We start from the raw sequence: 20,169 nt of genomic DNA on the forward strand, positions 1-20,169 counted from the left end.
AAACAAGATTCATCCGACCAGGCAACACAATTCCATAGATCCATGGTCCAGTTTCAATGATTTCATCCTCACTGAAATTGTAATTGACAATGTCATTGGGTCAACATAGATACACACGGGGGTCATCTGCCACAGAGCCCAAAGTTTATCAATATGTAATGAAAGATGTGCTTTGAAACACTTGTTCCTGCACCATAATTGTAGTCTTTGTCAGATCTGCCACAGATTACCACCCATCCTGCTTTACTGAGCAGGGTAACCTCTGACCTCCACATTCTGTGATGAGGCATCGACATCCAACATCTTATTACCTACTTGTCATTTCACTGTCCTTCAACCACTTTCCGTAAATGCTCATGATGGTGGCATGTCAGTAGCTAACCAGTTTTGTCATTTTCAAGATCCTAGTTCCAGGCAATGGGCCATTACAAACTACTCTTTCTCAAAACCATTTATTTCATTACTTCATAACGTGCTGGGCAGTATGAGCCAGTTTGACTGCTAAGGTTAAGTAAGGATGTCCAGTGTGAACCAGATACTATAATTCAATTAAGATCTGAAGATGTTGTGCAGTGGAACATGTCATGAGCAAAAATAAATGAATTTTGGTGACTTAGGCATGAGTAAATTATTTAATGCCACTTATACTGGTGGATTTCTCCATTTGCAGCCCATATCATCACTATAACAACTCTCCCTTTGTCCCGGCTTCCTTTTTATGCTCTTGTTCCTGACCTTACCAAAACAGGTGCTGGCAACATAAATAACAGCATTTAATCTCATAATGGGCAATGGATATAATGGGTCATCAGTGCATATAAATGATCTCATGTATAATGTTGGAAACTCCATGAAGCTGTTCATGGAAGATGCCGTTGCATATACGGAGGTCATAACATGACAAAATTATAGCAAAATGGAAGAATACCTGAAGAACATCAACACTTGGTGTGATAGCTAACAGTTGACCTCAAGCACAAATAAATGCAACATACTGCATATAAATGAGCATAAAAACCACTGATATATAATGATAATCAATCACTGGAAAGAATGAAAACCATCAAATGGAATAGTCATCCAAAACAATTTAAAGAGAAACAACCACAAAAAACTAGTTGCAGGAAAGAGAGATGCCAAGAAATGTGTTAATTCGAGAAAGATGTTGCTCACAAAACACTAGTTTGACTTATAATTTTTGTTTGTCAACCTCCGATTCTTATCAAGTAGAAGTAACAGAGAAGATACAGAAAACTGATAGAAGGGCAAAATGTGGACTTGTTTCGTAAACCCACAAACATCTCAGAAATACTCAACCAACTCCAGTGGCAGACACTACAAGACAGGTGCTGGGTGCATGTCATGGAAAGTTTTACTCTTAAAATTCTGAGAATGCATGTTACAAAAAGAGTTCAATCATAAAATCGGACAAATTTGAACTTCTTTTGAGGTTTACTAGCAGTCGTTCAGTGTGTATATGATTTGCAAAGGGAACAGAACAAGGGAGAAATGATAGCAGTACAAGAAGTATTCTCTGTCAAATACAGCAAGATGGATTGATTGTAAAATACCAATGTACATGTAGGTTTATCAGTACTGATAATTACTGGACCAACTGTTTCGTAACCGCAAACATATCTCACACGCCATTCCCCACCTCCACCCAAGAACCAGCCAAAAAGCACAACACAAAGTAGTGCCCCCTTCGTCACCCAGTATCATCCCAGACCGGAACAACTGAACCATACCATTCGTCAGGGCTTTCATTACCTATCATCATGCCCTGAAATGAGGAACATCCTACCCAAGATGTTACCCACCCCACATAAAGTGGTGTTCCAACTCTCACCCAACCCTCACAACATCCTAGTCCATCCCTACATTATTCCCAATCTTAGCTCCTTGTCACAAGGATCATATCCTTGTGGAAGACCTAGGTGCAAGACCTGCCCATTCACTCACCCAGCACTTCTTATTCCAGTCCTGTCAAAGGCTTATCATACCCCATCAGAGGCCGGACTGCCTGGAAAAGCAGCTATGTCGTATACCAGCTCTGCTGCATTCATTCATTCATCAGGATGAATGGCCACAAGCAAATGGGGCCAAGAGCTAAGTAGTCCACCCTGCGGTACAACATGCGGCTGAACATAACATAGTCTGTTTCAATGGTCGCTTCACTACCAAAGCCATTTGGATCCTCCTCCCCACCACCAGCTTTACTGTACAGTGCAGATAGGAGTTACCCTCAGAAGCTATTCTCCACTCCCGAACTTATTCCAGCCTCAACTTAAGGTAACATACAGTACCCACACCCTCCCTCCAACAGTCTCCACCTGTCCTGTCACCCCTTCCTTTTATTGTGAGGTGTGCCTGCTTCTGTGAATAAATGTGTGTGTGTGTGTGTGTGTGTGTGTGTGTGTGTGTGTGTTTCCTTTACTGAAAATGGTCGTGGCCAAAATCAGATGTGTAAGTTTCTTTTAGTTGCACCTGTCTGCAACTTAATGTGTCATCTTTATGGTAAGTGGCAATCTCTCTCTTCCTTACATTGTTGTTATTAGTAAGGAAGTAAGAATTAGCATTATTCTTAAGTCACCTAGGAAATACTTCCAAGAGGATTGCGAAATAAGATCAGGCTAATGGCAATTCATAATTATGCAAACATACTGAAGGAAATCCTAATATATGGTGCAACAAAAAGGAGTACGCAATTATTGAATATGTATTTTCAGTTATAAATTCTGTGCACTTAATAAAAATTAAAGAAGTTTGCACTTCCAAGATAACTTGAAAATGTAAAAGAAAAGTAAAATGTCTCCATAATGTAACAATAACCTTCTGCAACAATGTTACAAGTGTTTTAAGAAATAGTCGATACATCTGGATATATTTCATGAATGTGACTCCAATTACCACATACTGTTTTACTTACTGACCTGTCGTAGAAGGTTGCGAAATCTTTACAGATCAAAGATGTAACAAGCCTTATAACAACAAAGGCCAGTGAGCATGTGGAAAGGTAACAACCACATAAACAAGATTCAAAGTTCAAAGCCTTCCAAGGCCAGCACCAATTTGAATAAAATCATTTTGGGTGTTGTACTGCATCATTATGAAACACTAAAATAACTAGTTACTTTAATGTTACATAATTATGCAGCTTAACAGCCAAAAAGGATTTTATGCAAGATTGACATTTTGAAGACTGTCCTTTCCCAGGTCCCCCCCCCCCCCCACACACACACACACACAAGCAGCCTCATTGTCCCAGCACTGCAAACCATGCCTCCAATTTCATTACATACCATACATAATTTCTCCTGTCTGCACCAGAGCAAATTCACTGACATGAAGGCATACACACACTTATGCATGCATCCATCCACAAACTTAATGACTGGAAACAAAGGCAGCTGGAGGTTGTAGAATTACGAATTCGCATTTGCTGTGCTTATAGTGAGTAAGGCCCACAGCTACCAGTCACAGTCCCTTGGCCTTCACTTAGCAATGAAAAGCCAAAAACTTGACCTTTCGGACGCACAAACATCCGACCCACAATCCAGATTTATTATTAAATGACCTAGCACAAGTCAATTATCCCCCTCTTCTAAATTTCCCTTAATCCTAATGGTTTTCCAATGCTTTCCATGCTGTGTTGCATTCTATTTCCCCTTTTATTTTCTGTATTTATTTATTTCATTTCAAATGTCTATGTATTCCATATATTCTGTTGTTACAACTGTCAATTCTATATTTTATTCTGTTTCTGTATCACTTTCCATACGTAATACCTCTTCATGCTAATGTTCAGTGCTCTTGGCAAGTACTAATTTTATTTTACTCCTAGTCAGTTACTATTTGATGATAGCTCTGTAAGCCGAAAACCACTCAACTAAATAGATTAATTCTGTAGACTATACACATTATTTACTTTTTGTTTATACACTGATGAACCAAAACACTGTGAGCAGTTGCTTAATAGCATATGTGTCCATATTTGAAATGAAATACATCAGGGGTATAACAGTTTACTGGTAGGTTTGTGGAGTTGTGTGGCATTAGATGTCTAAGCAAAGGTTATGTAATTTGTGTAAATACTGGGCTACTGATTTGCTTATGCGTTGATGACGCCTGATAGCGACCAATATGGATTCCACAGGATTTATATCAGGTGAATTTGGTCACCGTGACATCAACATGAGATCTCTATAATGCTCCTCAAACTACCGTAGCACAGTTCTGGCTCCAAGACATGGACAATTATACTCCTGAAAGAAAACATCGCCAGTGGGGAAGACATCAAGCCTGAAGGGATGCAGGTGGTTCACAGCTGTCAGCATGTCTTCGATTACTACCATAAGTCCCATGCAAGCACTGGAGAACATTTCCCATAGCATACTACTGCTCCCATCAGCCTCCAACCATGGCACAGGGCATGTTTTGAGTCACCTTGCACCTCAATTACAGCATTTGTGGAGATGACCATTGATCTAGTGTAGCAAAAATGTGATTCACTCAAAAAAGCCAACACGTTGCCATTGATCTACGATCGATTCCCAATGGTCCCACGCCCACTGCAATCATAATTGACAATGTCGTAGACTCAACAAGTGAACATGCAGGTTTGGTCTGGTGCGAAGCTCCATGTTCAACAATGTACAACGGATAGTGGGCTCCAAGACCCTCGTGCTTGCACCAGTATTGTGCTCTTTTGGCTATTTTACAGAGCAGACAAGCCTCCAATCCCCATGTTCTGTGAAGACTCATCAATGTCCAACAATTTAGTGCCTAGTGGTAGTTTGGATGTCCTCCTGCCTCTTTCCATAGACACTTATGACAGCAGCACATGAAAATTCAACCAGCTCGGCTGCTTTTGAGAACTTGTTAACAGGCTCTGCATAATAATAATAATCTACCCTTTGTCAAAGTCGCTTATCTCAATGGATTTGCAACCCATATCTTCACTATGGTGATCCCCTGTGTGTGTCTGCTTTGCTTACATTCTTTTGCAACCAAGTCACATGCCCACAACGCCACCACATGGCATCCAATGTCATGGTGGACAGTGATCATAATGTTTTGGCTTATCAGTGTACCAATCTCATCAATGTGCCTGACAACTGCTCAATGCCTCATCCATACTGTGCATAGTTACCTTTATTCCCTACATTATTTGAAACAGATTTTAAGAAATCATTGAAATCTCACATGTCATCTGGAATCAAAACATGTAGTGAAAGAAATCTATAGAAATCAGCATGGAAAGCAAGAAAATTCAAAAGTATCACAATATGACGCTGTAAAATTAAAAAATAATAATTAATGCGAAACATGGGGAGAACCACTTTTCCAATGACAATTGAATATATAATCATATTTTAAATTCTAGTTGCTTCAGTAATATGATGCACACATTGTCAAGTTAAAATCTATGAATACTGTGTATTCATACACTATTCAGTATATGTATAAAAGCGAATACTTTGTGGAATATTTTATATTTTGTCAGCAACCAGACACAAATTCAATATCTTTCCTAATTTGAGAAATGTAGGATACACATGAAACAAGAAAACCAAACAAAATCAAGGAAACAATTACTGAATCAAAACATAGTATAAAATATACTGTATTTAATATTAGACCTGGATTTATATGTCATAACTAAATTTTGTTGCAAAATGTGGTTGTATATTGAAGCAAGTTATATAAAAGAAGAAATTAAATAGCAACTTTATTTCCACATTATTCTATGAAAGACTAATTAGTAAAAAATTTCTCAGTAATATTTTCCAAAGTGAGGCACTGGTTCTTACCTTTCTCTCATCCACAAGAAAGTCAAACTACGAGAAAAAAGAAATATTAATTTATTTACTATGGCATAAAAATACCCATTACATGTAACAGAGATAAAGTATTATGGCACAAAATGACATGGCTTGTACTGTGTATAATTAACTACAAAGTTTATGAACCTGTGTTTCTAGGAAAAACTACAAATTATAATGAGCTCAACAGGAATACAAATTATTGTCTGGTAAGAGAGATTTTTCTTCCTTTTAAAGTTAACTGCAATATTACAACCTAAAAATAACATCATCTCTAGAAATGTACCAGCTATTTGGATTTTTACAGAGCCCAACAAAAATATCTACTGTGACATGACTAGAAAATTATTAACACACAAATGTTTAAGGAATGCAACATTTGCCTACTGCAACACTGCTTAAGTTATCTGATTCTTCAACTTGTGTTTCTCACAACAGTTGTGCAAACTTGCAACTCACAGCAAGGTTAGAAACAAAAACCTTTCAAACTCTAACTCATGAAAATAAAATGAGAGGATAGCAACAGAAGCAATCAGTGCTTGACTAATATTAAGAACTTATGTAATGAGAAGACCAAATATTGAGTCTTCAAATAGATATATAAAAATGTAATGAGACATTACAGGAAAATGAGGGCAAGAGAAACTGCAGAGAATTATATTATTCCACTAGTCTGGAGAAGCTTACAGTTGAAATTCAAATTTGAAAGGCAAAAGTAACTGATCTATTTCATATTCATACGACAAATATTGTTTACAATATAGGAAGATGACTTCTAACTGTAAAAATGTAATCATGAAACATAAAGTTTTTAAATGCTCCATAATGAGCATCAACAATTTTCCCTCGACATGCCCACAACAGCAAATGTTTTAAATTTGACCAAGCAATTAGAGAGGGTACTAATAAAATTTAGTAAAAATAACTAGGAAGTGATTGTACACAGAGATTCAAAAATCGATTTCATCTAGGGTACTTCTGATCAATGGCACTTTAAGAGTTGCTAATGTCCAGCTTTGATCTGACCCCCACAGTAACAATTACAGCACCAGCAACTGACAGTTTATTTATAATGCCAACTGTTTTCCTCAAATAGATACACTATGTGATCAAAAGTATCCAGCCACCTAGCTGAAAATGGTTTACAAGTTCGTGGCACCCTCCACTGTAATGCTGGAATTCAATATGGTGTTGGCAGATAACAGCTTCCACTCTCGCAGGTATACATTCAGTCAAGTGCTGAAAGGTTTCTTGGGGAATGGCAGTCCATTCTTCACGGAGTTCTACACTGAGGAGAGGTATCGATGGCGGTCAGTGAGGCCTGGCACAAAGTTGACGTTCCAAAACATCCTAAAGGTGTCGTATAGAATTCAGGTCAGGACTCTGTGCAGGCCAGTCCATTACAGGGATGTTACTGTTGTGTAACCACTCCGCCACAGGCCGTGCATTATGAACAGGTGCTCGATCGTGTTGAAAGATGCAATCGCCATCCCCGAATTGCTCTTCAACAGTGCGAAGCAAGAAGGTGCTTGAAACATCAATGTAGGTCTGTGTTGTGATAGTGCCACACAAGACAGCAAAGGGCGCAAGCTCCCTCCATGAAAAACACGACCAGACCATACCACCACTACCTCTGAATTTTACTGCTGGCACTACATGTACTGGCACATGACATTCACCAGGCATTCGCCATACCCACACCCTGCCATCAGATCGACACATTGTGAACCGTGATTTGTCACTCCATACAATGTTTTTCCACTGTTCAATCGTCCAATGTTTACACTCCTTACACCAAGTGAGGCATCATTTGGCATTTACCGGCACGATGTGTGGCTTATGAGCAGCCGCTCGACTGTGAAATCCAAGTTTTCTCACCGCCCCACCGTCCGCCTAACTGTCATAGTACTTGCAGTGGATCCTGATGCAGTTTGGAATTCCTGTGTGATGGTCTGGATAGATGTCTGCCCATTACACATTACAACCCTCTTCAACTGTTCAGTCTGTGTCAGTCAACAGACAAGATTGCCCTGAATGCTTTTGTGTTGTATGTGTCCCTTCACATTTCCACTTCACTATCACTTTGGAGAGGGAGACCAAGAGATGAATACACTAAGCAGATTCAAAAGGATGTAGGTTGCAGTAGGTACTGGGAGATGAAGAAGCTTGCACAGGATAGAGTAGCATGGAGAGCTGCATCAAACCAGTCTCAGGACTGAAGACCACAACAACAACAACAACAACAACATATCACTTTGGAAACAGTAGACCTAGGGATAGGAGTGTGGAACTCTCGCAGACAGACTTATGACAGAAGTGACATCCAGTCACCTGACCACGTTCAAAGTCCGTGAGTTTCGCGGAGTGCCCCATTCTGCTCACTCACAGTGTCTAATGACTACTGATGTCACTGATATGGAGTACCTGGCAACAGGTGGCAGCACAATGCACCTAATATGAAAAACTTATGTTTTTGGGGTGTCCACATACTTTTGATCACATAGTGTATGAACCTCATAATAAATGGTTTATCTGACAACGATATTCAAGTAATAACAGCAAAGCATCTCCAGCAATTACTTATAATTAAAAAGGAAGACATACTAATTGCCGAATCATAAATGCTAACTCAATTACAGTATTCAGAGAGAATTCGCAATATGAACAATGGGGAAAATTTTATCAATGAGACACAATAGATAAGAAATTTAAGTTTTCCTAAAAATATTCTTACAATACAGTGAATTAAGTACTTGCTACAATGTTTAAGATACACACACAGTTTACGTCTGGGCACTAATAACCTAGATACTGTGAGCCCAAAATAACATATGTACAGTGTAACTAAAAGAGAAAGATGGCTAACATCTGGAATCAGAGTATTTTCTACCACAAAGAGACAGCCGTATTAAAAGCAAGAATTCAGGAGTCACTCACTGCATGTAATATTGCAAGTAATACGACATCATCAAGGTAAAAACTGAACTATGCACAAAAGATTCAAATCTCCAATTTTGAAGCAATGACATGAAGCAAGAAAAAGTCAATATGGAAAACAATATTCAACATCTTGATGACTAGTACTGTCTATTTTTCACCGTCCCTCTCCCAACTCTATCACATACAATGCACTTAGCTTTTCACTCTTACTAACTCATGTACAATGTTTCAGCAGTAATCTCACTCTTGCATATTACCCAATCTTCCACCTTTAAGCTCTCAGGTTTTCAAATCTTGTCTGGTGCAGTCCCCAACAATCAGTCTTTCCTTCTCTTCCTGGGCATTAAGTGTCCCCTGACCCTGGGTTCTGGGTGACATTTCCGAACTCAACCCATTTTCCTGAAGCTCACCAATCCTTTCCCTTCACAACTCCTCCTTCATCTTCAACCATTCTGCCAGAAGAAGAAGCCACATGCTCTGAAAGCTTGCACACATAATAATACCTTCTATATGTGTGTTCTCCTGCTGCCACTTGGTAAGTAGATTTTTTTATCTGTCCAATTACATTACAAATCCACATTTATGGTACTCGTAAATTCAGAGAAAGTTTTTGACAATGCTGACTGGAATACTCTCTCTGAAGAGAGTAGGGATAAAATATGTGGGAGTGAAAGGTTTTCTACAACTTTTACAGAAGCCAGATGCAATGTGAAGAGCCAAAGGACATGAAAGAGGGAAGCAGTACTTGGGAAAGAATTGAGACACACATTTGTAGCATATCACTGATGTAATTCAATCTGTACACTGAGCAAGCAGTGAAGGAAATCAATGACAAATTTGGAAATTGAATTAAAGTACAGAGAGAAAATATATATATAAAAAAATGGGTCTGCCAATTATACTGTCATTCTGTTAAACATAGCAAAGGATTTCGAAGAGCAATGGAATGGATGGATAGTGTCCTAAAAGAGGTTATAAGATTAACATCAAAAGTTAAACAGGCATAATGGACTGTACCCAAATTAAATCAGGAAGTGCTGGCATAATTAGATCAGGAAATGAGACAGTAAAAGTAGTAGATGAGTTTTGCTATCTAGGTAGCAAAATAAGAGACAATAACTGAAATAGAGAGGATAAAAAGGCAGACTGTAAGTAGTAAGACAAGCATTCATGAGAAAGATAAAATTGCTAACATAAATTTAAACATTAGGAAGTCTATTGTGAATGTATTTGGGTGGACAACAAACAGTCTACACAAGGAGAGTAGAAGCTTTTGAAATGTGGCTCTACTGGTGCATGCTGAAGATGGGTAGATAGGATAACTGAAGAGGTGGCAACCTACAGAGCCGAACTGAAGATAAAATAAATTTATGGCACAATTTCACAAAAAGAAGGGCTCGGTTGAAGGACACGTCAAAGAATCATCAGTTTGGTATTGGAGGAAAGTGTGTGGTGTAAAATTGTAGAGGGGGCCAAGGCTTGATTACAATAAACAGGTTCAAATGGGTGCACATCATGGTAGTAATGCAGAGATGAAGAGGCTTACATAGGATGTGTTAATGTGGAGAGCAACATCAAATCCATCTCCACACTGAAGACCAACGAACAACAACTACAAATTCCAGGTGCAATATTTTCCAGTTAAATAGAAATCAACAAATGATAGATTTAAAATGTTTGCACCTTATCACTTTCCACAAAAAGTTATCTGTAGTGTAGGTAATTACATGACTGTAACACAACAGCTTCTATGAAAGAGGATAATATAAAACAGAGGAGTGCCTGTATGGCAAAACAAATACACTGTGACAACTGTTACGTTAGCTTGAAGTATATACTCACCTCAACATTCCCTTCTGCCTTGCTGTATTTTGACCTTTCAATCTGATATGCTCTGGAAAAAAATATCACATTAAACATCTGATATTACATAAAAACAAAAATGTGTGGTTTATCATCTTAAATCTGCAAAGAAATGTATGTGCAATATTTTCAGTTTCACTAATATCTAAGGTTGAAGAATGAAGCACAATATTTTATTTAATAAATTAGACTTTTTAGGGTATATATAAAAACAAAAGCAATAAATTGTAGACTAAAAGTTCCCGGCAGATTAAAACTGTGTGCTGGATCAAGACTCTTCCAGGAAGTTTCATATCAGCACACACTCCGGTCCAGAGTGAAAATTTCATTCTGGAAACATCCCTCAGGCTGTGCAAAGCCATGTTTCCGCAATATCCTTCCTTCCATGAGTGCTAGTCCTGCAAGTTTCGCAGAAGAGCTTCTGCAAAGTTTGCAAGGTAGGGGACAAGGTACTGGCGGAATTTTGGGTCGTGAGTCGTGCTTTGGGAGCTCAGATGAAAGAGAACTTGCCCGTGAAAGGCAAAGGTCCCGAGTTCGAGTCTGGCACACAGTTTTAATCTGCCAGGAAGTTTCATATTAGAGCACACTCCACTGCAGAGTGAAAATTTCAATCTGGAAATTGAAAACTGCATGTAATTCTGTCGAATTTATTTGGTATGGTTTTGATGAAGAAGAGTGAATGAAATGGTTCTTTGACTATTATGTACAATTTCTCTGATTAGGGAAGCTAAAATGCAATTTTATTCTGCCTCTCATTTTAGTGTGTTGTAGAATTTACTTCTTTCCTGTCTTGATTTTTCTTCTGTCTTCTCCTATAAGGTTATTGCTGTTTGTATCATAAGTGAAAACTGGTACATTATGTACACAATAAAGTTAACACTTTGGAGCCATCTGGTAGTCAACATTAACATCTAAATCTTTAATCCACAAACCACCATGAGCTGCATGGCAGAGGGTACATCCCACTGTATCAGTTTTTAGGGTTTATTCCTGTTCCATTCATATATATAGCGAGGGAAGAATGATTGTTTGAATGCCTTTTTGTGTGCAGTAATTATTCTAATCTTATCCTCACAATCCTTATTTGAGTGACATGTTGGGGATTGTAATATATCCTAGTGTCATCATTTAAAGCCAGTTCTTGAAACTTTGTTCACACACTTTCTCGGGATAGTTTACATCTGTCTTCACGAGTCACACTCTCACGGATCAAGCAAATCTGTGACCATTTGTGCTGCCCTTCTCTGTTTAAGTTCACTATTCCCCTTTGCTCCTATTTGGTACAGGTCCCACACACCTGAGCAATATTCTCGAACTGGTCACACAAGTTACTTAAAAGCAATCTCCTTTGTAGACTGATTGCACTTCCCCAGTATTATACCAATAAACCATAGTCTACCACCTGCTTTACCCATGCCTGAGCCTATGTGATAATTCCATTTCTTATCCCTACAAAGTGTTAAATCCAGATATTTGTTTGAGGTGGCCGATTCCAACAGTGACTCATTGATAGTGTAGTCTTAGGATACTATGATTTTTCGTATTGTGAAGTGCACAATTGTACATTTCAGAACATTTAAAGCAAGTCATCAATCTTTGCACCACTTTGAAATCTTATCAAGATCCGACAATATTTCTGAGTTGGTACTTCGTTATACACAACTGTATCATTTACAAAAAGTCTGGGGTTACTATGAATATTGTCTGCAATGTTATTAATACACAAGCATGCACAGCAAGGGTCCCAACACACTTCCCTCCATCCAAAATAACAGGCTGTATGCTCCCTATCAAAATGTTCTCAATCCAGTCACAAATTTCACTTTTACTTAATATAATCCTCCTTTTGATAATAAGCCTAGGTGTGGTATTGTATCAAATGATGTTCGGAAATCAAGAACTACTGCCTCTACCTGACTGCCTTGATCCAACCTTTCAGTATGTCATGTGAGAAAAGTGCACGTTGGGTTTCACATGATCGACGTTTCATAGTCTATGCTGGTTGACATGAGAAAGTCATTCTGTTCAAGGTAACTCATTATGTTTGAGCTCAGAATATGTTACAAAATTTGACAGCAAAAAAATGGTTCAAATGGCTCTGAGCACTATAGGACTTAACTTCTGAGGTCATGAGTCCCCTAGAACTTAGAACTACTTAAAACTAACTAACCTAAGGACATCACACACATCCATGCCCGAGGCAGGATTCGAACCTTCGAACCTATGACCGTAGCGGTCGCGCAGTTCCAGACTGTAGCGCCTAGAACCGCTCGGCCACTCCAGCTGGCGAAAATTTGACAACAAACTGATGTCAAGGATACAGGTGTGACCTGTGCTTTTTTCGAAGAACTGGCCATAGTTTTTTCTTTGGGGGATCAAGGAAAGGTTATAGTTAAAAGAGGGACTAACTCAGCTGTAAATCCAGTAAAGAATCTGATGGATTCCATCACACCCTGGAGCTTTGTTCAATTTTAACAATTTCAGCTGTTTCTCAACGCCACTGATACTAATACTTACTTCATTCATCTTGTTAGTGGTACAAGGATTAAATTGGGGCAATTCTCCTGGGTTTTCCTTTGTAAAGGAACATTTGAAAATGAAGTTAAGCATTTCAGCATTTGCTTTGCCCACAATTTCAGTTCCTCTCTCATTAACCAGGTTTTGGATGTTAACTCTGGTTCCACTAATAGCCTTTTAAAATGACCAAAATTTCTTTGGATTTTGTGAAATATCATGTGACAAAATTCTGCCACAGTAATCATTGAAGGCATGATGCATCACTCTCTTGACAGCCAAATTCATTTCATTCAGTATCTCTCTCTCTATATATAGTCCCATGATTTGTTTTATACCTATTATGCAGTAGTCTCCGTTTCTTTACAGTGACTGTATACCATGGAGGTCCATACCGTTATGAACTTTCGCTAAAACTAAAACTCTTCCTCTCTTTCCCATAGTGTGGGGTTTGAGAGAGATGAATCAGAGCTTTACAAATGTTGACCCAATCCGAATCTGCGGAATAAATTAATATTTGGCTCAACATTTGTAAAACTCTAATTCCTCTCTCTCAAACCCCACCCTATGGGGAGAGACGGAGAGTTTTAGTTTTAGTGAATCAAAATTTACGAAGTAAATAAGTATTTTTTATTCATCCGTAACCATTTTCCACGCAAAAATGAGAACATGGATTTTCTTGAATTACAGTGCCAACTACCAAGAATCAAAACAAATGTTTAAGACAAAATGTAAGTAGTTTTTTTATGTAGAATCTGATTCTGCAATAAAAAATGGGGGTTCCCCATTTGAAATTTTAAAGTTGCCTCCCACCCCACCCCCAGGGGGTTGGGGTGGCGGGCTAATTATAGCACCAGCAGATGTCCCCCTCGAAAATAATCAACTTTGGATTCTACACATTTTTTCGTGTGAAGTTTATTTTTTGAGTGATTCTTGTTTGATAACTTAAAATGTATACCCTGTATATCTAATGCATGGCCAACTATTCTTTTAAACTTGAGCCAGAGTTCCTCTACAAGCTCCTGCCCTGTGCTGAAAGTTTCAACTCCCTCACTGAAATAAGACACTAGTAATTTTTCATCTAGTTAACTGAACATATATATCTTTCTGCTTGTTTTACTTGTCCTTTGTTTATTTATTTATTTATCTTACAGCTCGAAACATGTATTTAACATGCAGGGGCAATGTTACAGAAACTACATTTAGATTATTGATACACCATAGATTACATGCTCTCAAGTAAAAGATCATTTAAGTATATTTAACATAGCATTCCTGAGATCAAATCATGTCAGCACCATATGTACTGTACTGTATGGGCACTTCAATATTAGCCATTTTTTAACTCATTTTTAAAAATTCTACCAGAAAGCTGTTTCAGGTTGTTTGGCAAAGAATTATAAAATATTGCTCCCTTAATGAATGGGGTATTTGTTGTGAGATTCAATCTTCTGCTCACCATATGAAAGTCTGATTTGTGTCTTGTATCGTAATCATGGATTTACATATTCCTGTTTGTCACTTTTTTGTCTTTTTTCACTAATAATATTGATTGAAACACATATACTGCATATATTAATTAAATTTATTAAATTAATTAATATTAAAATTAATAAACAGGTTTTTGCATGAAGTTCTGGGTCTTACTTTTGCCATAGTTCTTATTACTCTTTTCTGCAATACAAATACCCTTCTTATATTGTATTGGCTACACCCACCCCACAATACAATTCCATAAGATAGATGGGGAACAGGTATTTTCCTGAATGTCCTCATTTACAACAGAATTTTTATTTGAGCCACTTGTCTTAAAATAAATTAAATTAGTTTTGTTAATATTGACCCTCAGGTTTTCTTTTTCAAAATGTGTTTGGGCTTTTTCAACAAAATTCTGTACAACTGAATTTAGGCCATCGTTACTACGAGCCAGCAAACCCCAGAGGTGTCATCAGCATACATTGTAATACAATGACTGGTGTCTAATACTTTTGGGAAATCATTCACAGCCCGCATCTCGTGGTCGTGCGGTAGCGTTCTCGCTTCCCACGCCCGGGTTCCCGGGTTCGATTCCCGGCGGGGTCAGGGATTTTCTCTGCCTCGTGATGGCTGGGTGTTGTGTGCTGTCCTTAGGTTAGTTAGGTTTAAGTAGTTCTAAGTTCTAGGGGACTTATGACCTAAGATGTTGAGTCCCATAGTGCTCAGAGCCATTTGAAATCATTCACGTAGCAAATAAACAAGAAGGGGCCCAAGATAGAGCCTTGTGGCACACTAAAATTTATATTTCTTATCTTTGATCTTCTTTTTTCAATTACCTCTCCATTATCATACACAACTTCTGTGCATTGTTGTCTATCTTTAAGGTAAGATTCTATTAAAAGCAATAGTTTCCCACTGACACCATTACAAGCAAGTTTACTTAAAAGAGCGCCATGAGGGACTCTGTCAAACGCTTTGGAAAGATCTAAAAACACTCCTGCCATTTTGTGACCCTCATTTATTTTCTACATCAGACAGTGTACAAACTGTACTGCTGCAGATATGGTGCTCCGGCCACTTCTAAAGCCATGTTGGAAATCTATTGAGTTATTCATATTATAGTGCTCGATTAAGATTTCTAGCATTATGACCAAGTCCAGGAAATCACAGCTTAGCTTGTCACACTACCTTCAAAGTCTCTGGTTCAATCTTTCCACTCCACTGAGAACCAAAGGTAAACGATCAGTTCTGGGAACAAGTCTGCAAATTGTGCACTTCGTGGAAACTCAGTCTATAAGATTGGCCTTGTCAACCTTCTCTTCCAGCCACTGGGATAACCTCGGAGCCCAGACGAGAGGCATCATTTGTTCCAAAATGTGCCACAATCTACAGCTGGCTGCACCCTGCTCCATCAATACCCACTACAATAGCCTCTTCAACACGTTGAATGAGGCCTCCAGGCATACACACAGACTGCGTCTAGTGTCCTTTCCTGACCCTTGCTGCCATTTCCCTAAGGGGTACCACCATTTGCCATACATTTGAGTTTGTTCATCTGGCTGAACAAATGTAAAGTTTTCTCAGTTTTATTAAATAGTTTTCAATATTATAGCTTTGTTTAATGTAATGCACTCAAGATATTTGAAAGAAAAAGACTGGTTCTAATGTAGTTATCCCTTCCAGAAAAAAAAAGGAAGAAAGAAAAAAGGCGATTGTGTGGCTGGAGCAATGTCTGACAAACATTCACCAAGACTTGGAAAAAATCTTATTTGGGTGTTCGCTCTTTCCTCATAGTCATTTTCATTGTCTTTAAACTACGTTATTGTTTACAATAAATGCAGCTATTGGGGTCGACAGAAGTGTCCGATCCCACGCGTCGGCTTTGACCCGTGACGTAAGGGTGTTGTCGTGTGTGACGTCATGACGGCGCAGAGTTTGGTTTGAGTGTGGCTGTCTCCAGTTGTGTTTTATCTTATTTTATTTACTTTTCTGATCTGTTCATTCTAACTCGTGAGATTTTTTTTTTTTATTTAAAAACACTTATTACTTATTTTAATTATCTGTTTCCTCCAATTTCTGTTTTAGTTTATTATATTTATCTTTCTGAACTGTTCGTTCTATCCCGTGACATTTTTTTTCTTAAAAAAGACAAAAAACACTAATCAGCTACTGAAGCATCTTTATCTTCTATGGGTTGCAGGGGTTACGACCCCTGGGGAGGTGGGTGGGTATTCATGCATGGCTGTCTTCACTTACACGTTGTAGCTACGCAAGGCGTCTAAATTTGTTTATATTTAGTTTGCCCCCCACCTAAAATTCCCGCGCTTGTCCCGTTAGTATCATTAGGCTTCTTGTGGAAAGTGTGTGTGTTTGTTTTTGTTTCCGCCAAATTTGTGACGTCATGGGTCAAAGCAGACGGGCGGGATCGGACGCTTCCATATTTCCAGCTATTGCGTATGACAGACAGCAGTAAACAACGAACAATTGCAATATTCTTAATACCTAAGATAATTATTGACAATCAACAGCACAATAATCAAACTTAAGGTCACAATACTGAAAAATCAGGGTTTTCTACCATAACAACATTTACAAAATTGTAATTATATTCACATAGAAGTACCTTAAGCTTTTTGCTTCAACACCCAGCTAAAAGCAAATGCGGGAGGAGGGAGCACATAATTATTCACAAACTGATCGTGTTTGACATACATCACTTGCAGTTGTAATTCTTTGACGAACAGTAACAGCTGACTCCTATTACTTAAAATGGGTCGGAGAAAAGGCAAGGAAGTGCAATCAGAGAATTGCATGCTCTAAAGAAACATAAGGACACAAATAAAATTATTTAGACTTCAACCATACCTGTTTTTTAACATGCACACCACCACAAGAACCATTAGAATAATACGCAGAAAACACCCAATGAGAATGAAACAACTATGTTAAAACAAGTTCTGGGCACCCTAAAAAAAATTGCACAGATTTGTGTTTCACAAAGGCAGAAGTACACATATAAAATTCTGCTCAGTACACACAAAACCCACATAGTAGTTTCTTCTGCCAAAGTCTTCAACTGGAATTAGAATTTTATCCTAAAGCATCTTGATTATATTGGATTGACATATCTAAACTAGTCAGAAAAAAAGTATCATGTTCACATAGATCTACACAAAATAATATTATTGTATGCAAGAATTAGTTAATTTAAAAAAAAATTTCCTTTTTCGGTTAAGATGATATAGCCGATATAATTTAAGCACATATAAAGAACTACCTGTTTTTGGTATTTCAAGGCAATGTAACCTCTACATTAGAGAGATCATTAGTAAACTATCTGAAAAAGAGTTCAAAGACCAGAGACCACTATTCATGTGAAAGGCAGCCTGCAGAAAAGTTTGATAAAATAATAACACTGGTTAGTTGTGCATGTGGGAATGAAAAGATAGTCATGTAAAAACACTGCTAAAATGGCCAAAGATCTTTATCACTACAAATTTTTTGTTGTGCACAAGTTAAAGTTCGAGATCAAATCGCACACATGCAGTTCTGTCAGTGGCTCTTGAATGAAGACACATCTAGATATCTGGATACCCACAGTTTTTCAATCCATCAGCTAAGGGTAGTACCCGTAAAATAAATTTGTTGCAGTTTATAAAAAGTTACTTGCAGCCAGATCAATACAACTTAATTGGAGACTTCACCTTTCACAGTGACTCCACCATGCCTACCATTCATGTGTGCATGGTCGATGTGAATATGAGTGAAGAACAACTTGTAATAGATACACAACAATTTTATCTTTTATTTCAGCCTTTTCACTGATTTCTGACATGAGCCGAGATGCCTCGCAGTATTTCTCAGTCCCTTCAGAACATCTGCCATATTCTTGCTTATCTAAAGCCTCTTTATTGCTTCAATTTCCATGACATCTCCATTTAATAATGCTATATCCACAGTCACATTTTTCATGCTGATAGCATTTACTAAAAGATTCAATGAACACAGCTTTTTGCTCTAAATCATACAACCAACACACAAAAGCAATGATCCATTGAACTTATAAAATATGTCACATTTTGATAATCTTTGTGTCATGAGTTATTCTGGGTAGTCCTATGCATATATTTGAGATAACGAGCAAAAGTTCACAAAATTGATTCACAACCTGTAAAATTCATGTTTTGATAAACGTCCTTGAGCACTTTAAACCATTTAATTACAAAGTATTAAGTATACCTGCGAATAACACAAAAACAAACAAAATCATATTTACCTCTTCATTGTTGTACTACGACTGTATACAGTAAGTAGATTGTCTCGGCAACTGGTACAGAAAAAGAAAACACTGTAGTCTGCTTGACAAACTACATTTAATGATACTCAGTGTTTTGCAGTGTAAACTCTGTATAATGTTAAAACTGTCTTTCTATGGTAATTTAGACAGTATATTTATTGCACTTCTATGTTATTTGTTTTCTCTTTAGTTGGTGGTGAATGTTTTGTCTTAATCCAAAATGCTTCAGTGACTATCCACATCAGTTTGAGCTTGTGATGTTACAGCTATTCTTACTAAAACGAAATGTTTGAAGGCTGTATCAAATGTTCAACAACACACTTTCACTGAAAATACACCATTTTTTTCTACAGTTCTTTCAAAATTCGACATAATACACCCACACATCTATAATATGCTTATTCAATGTTTGCGTTTTGCGGGCAATAACTGTCCAATAATGCCTTTAATAAAGTGGCATTTACAATCTTAAAGATAAATATAATGTTCGACTGATACTCCAAAATAAACCAACAGAATCAACTGATGACTTCTCGTCAACATTTAATAATAATACTAAGGTAAAAACTCAAGAACGTTTGTATACCTTTTCGAACTTTCCGTACTTGGGCATTTTCCGAAGCAAGTTCCCATGATACGCCAGGCTGACTTATGCAGCTGGACGTAACCGTTCTTTTTAACAACATGGAAAAAGAAATCATGGAACCTTTTATTAACTTTTATTCCTCAAAACATAACCTGAAACCACGCACACATGTTGGACATGTTGACAATCGCTACCCGTAGCATAACCAATGTTTTGCCCAGCCGTTCCAGCGACTCTATCTTCCCACTCTCCCTGTCTCATCACGTTTGCGCTTTGCGGATCTGCCACTCTGTTGTTACTTGCTGTACCCTTTGTATTTGTTTGCCTTCCGCATCTTTTATGTTTTAACTGGACTTTACCTTTGATTCTGCGAAAATTTTCTTGCCTCTCTCCGTAGCAGACATACGTAACCGCGCAGATGACAAAAGCAGCTGATACATCGAGAAAGCGTTATAAAAAAAAAATTACATGGATAGTATCTGAGTCTTTAAATTTATTGTTATGAGAGAATCATGTGTCGTATACGAAGATAGCGTATTTTTACGTGCCGCTAGAGCTGTGACAACTCTTAGTGCAAATTTATCGTGTAATTTACAAAGTGCGTTCCGGTACATTAACAAGCGGACTTTTGTTTCAACAACTGCCGCTTAAGGAATTTCTCCTACTTG

General features: G+C 37.9%; 1 protein-coding gene across 1 annotated transcript in view; it reads right to left on the bottom strand.

Moving 5' to 3' along the window:
• The window catches only part of LOC126237242 (uncharacterized), a 56,755-nt gene extending 37,078 nt beyond the window's left edge, over positions 1 to 19,677 (bottom strand). The window contains exons 1-3 of the mRNA XM_049947150.1: positions 19,502 to 19,677; positions 10,608 to 10,659; positions 5,814 to 5,840 (exon numbers count right to left, since the gene is read on the bottom strand). Coding sequence (XP_049803107.1) covers positions 5,814 to 5,840; positions 10,608 to 10,659; positions 19,502 to 19,548 — 126 coding nt within the window. The 5' untranslated portion in view covers positions 19,549 to 19,677. The remainder of the gene's footprint in view (positions 1 to 5,813; positions 5,841 to 10,607; positions 10,660 to 19,501) is intronic.
• Positions 19,678 to 20,169: the final 492 nt, after the last annotated feature.

The sequence above is a fragment of the Schistocerca nitens genome, chromosome 1 (assembly GCF_023898315.1).
Source record: "Schistocerca nitens isolate TAMUIC-IGC-003100 chromosome 1, iqSchNite1.1, whole genome shotgun sequence".
Lineage (NCBI taxonomy): Eukaryota > Metazoa > Arthropoda > Insecta > Orthoptera > Acrididae > Schistocerca > Schistocerca nitens.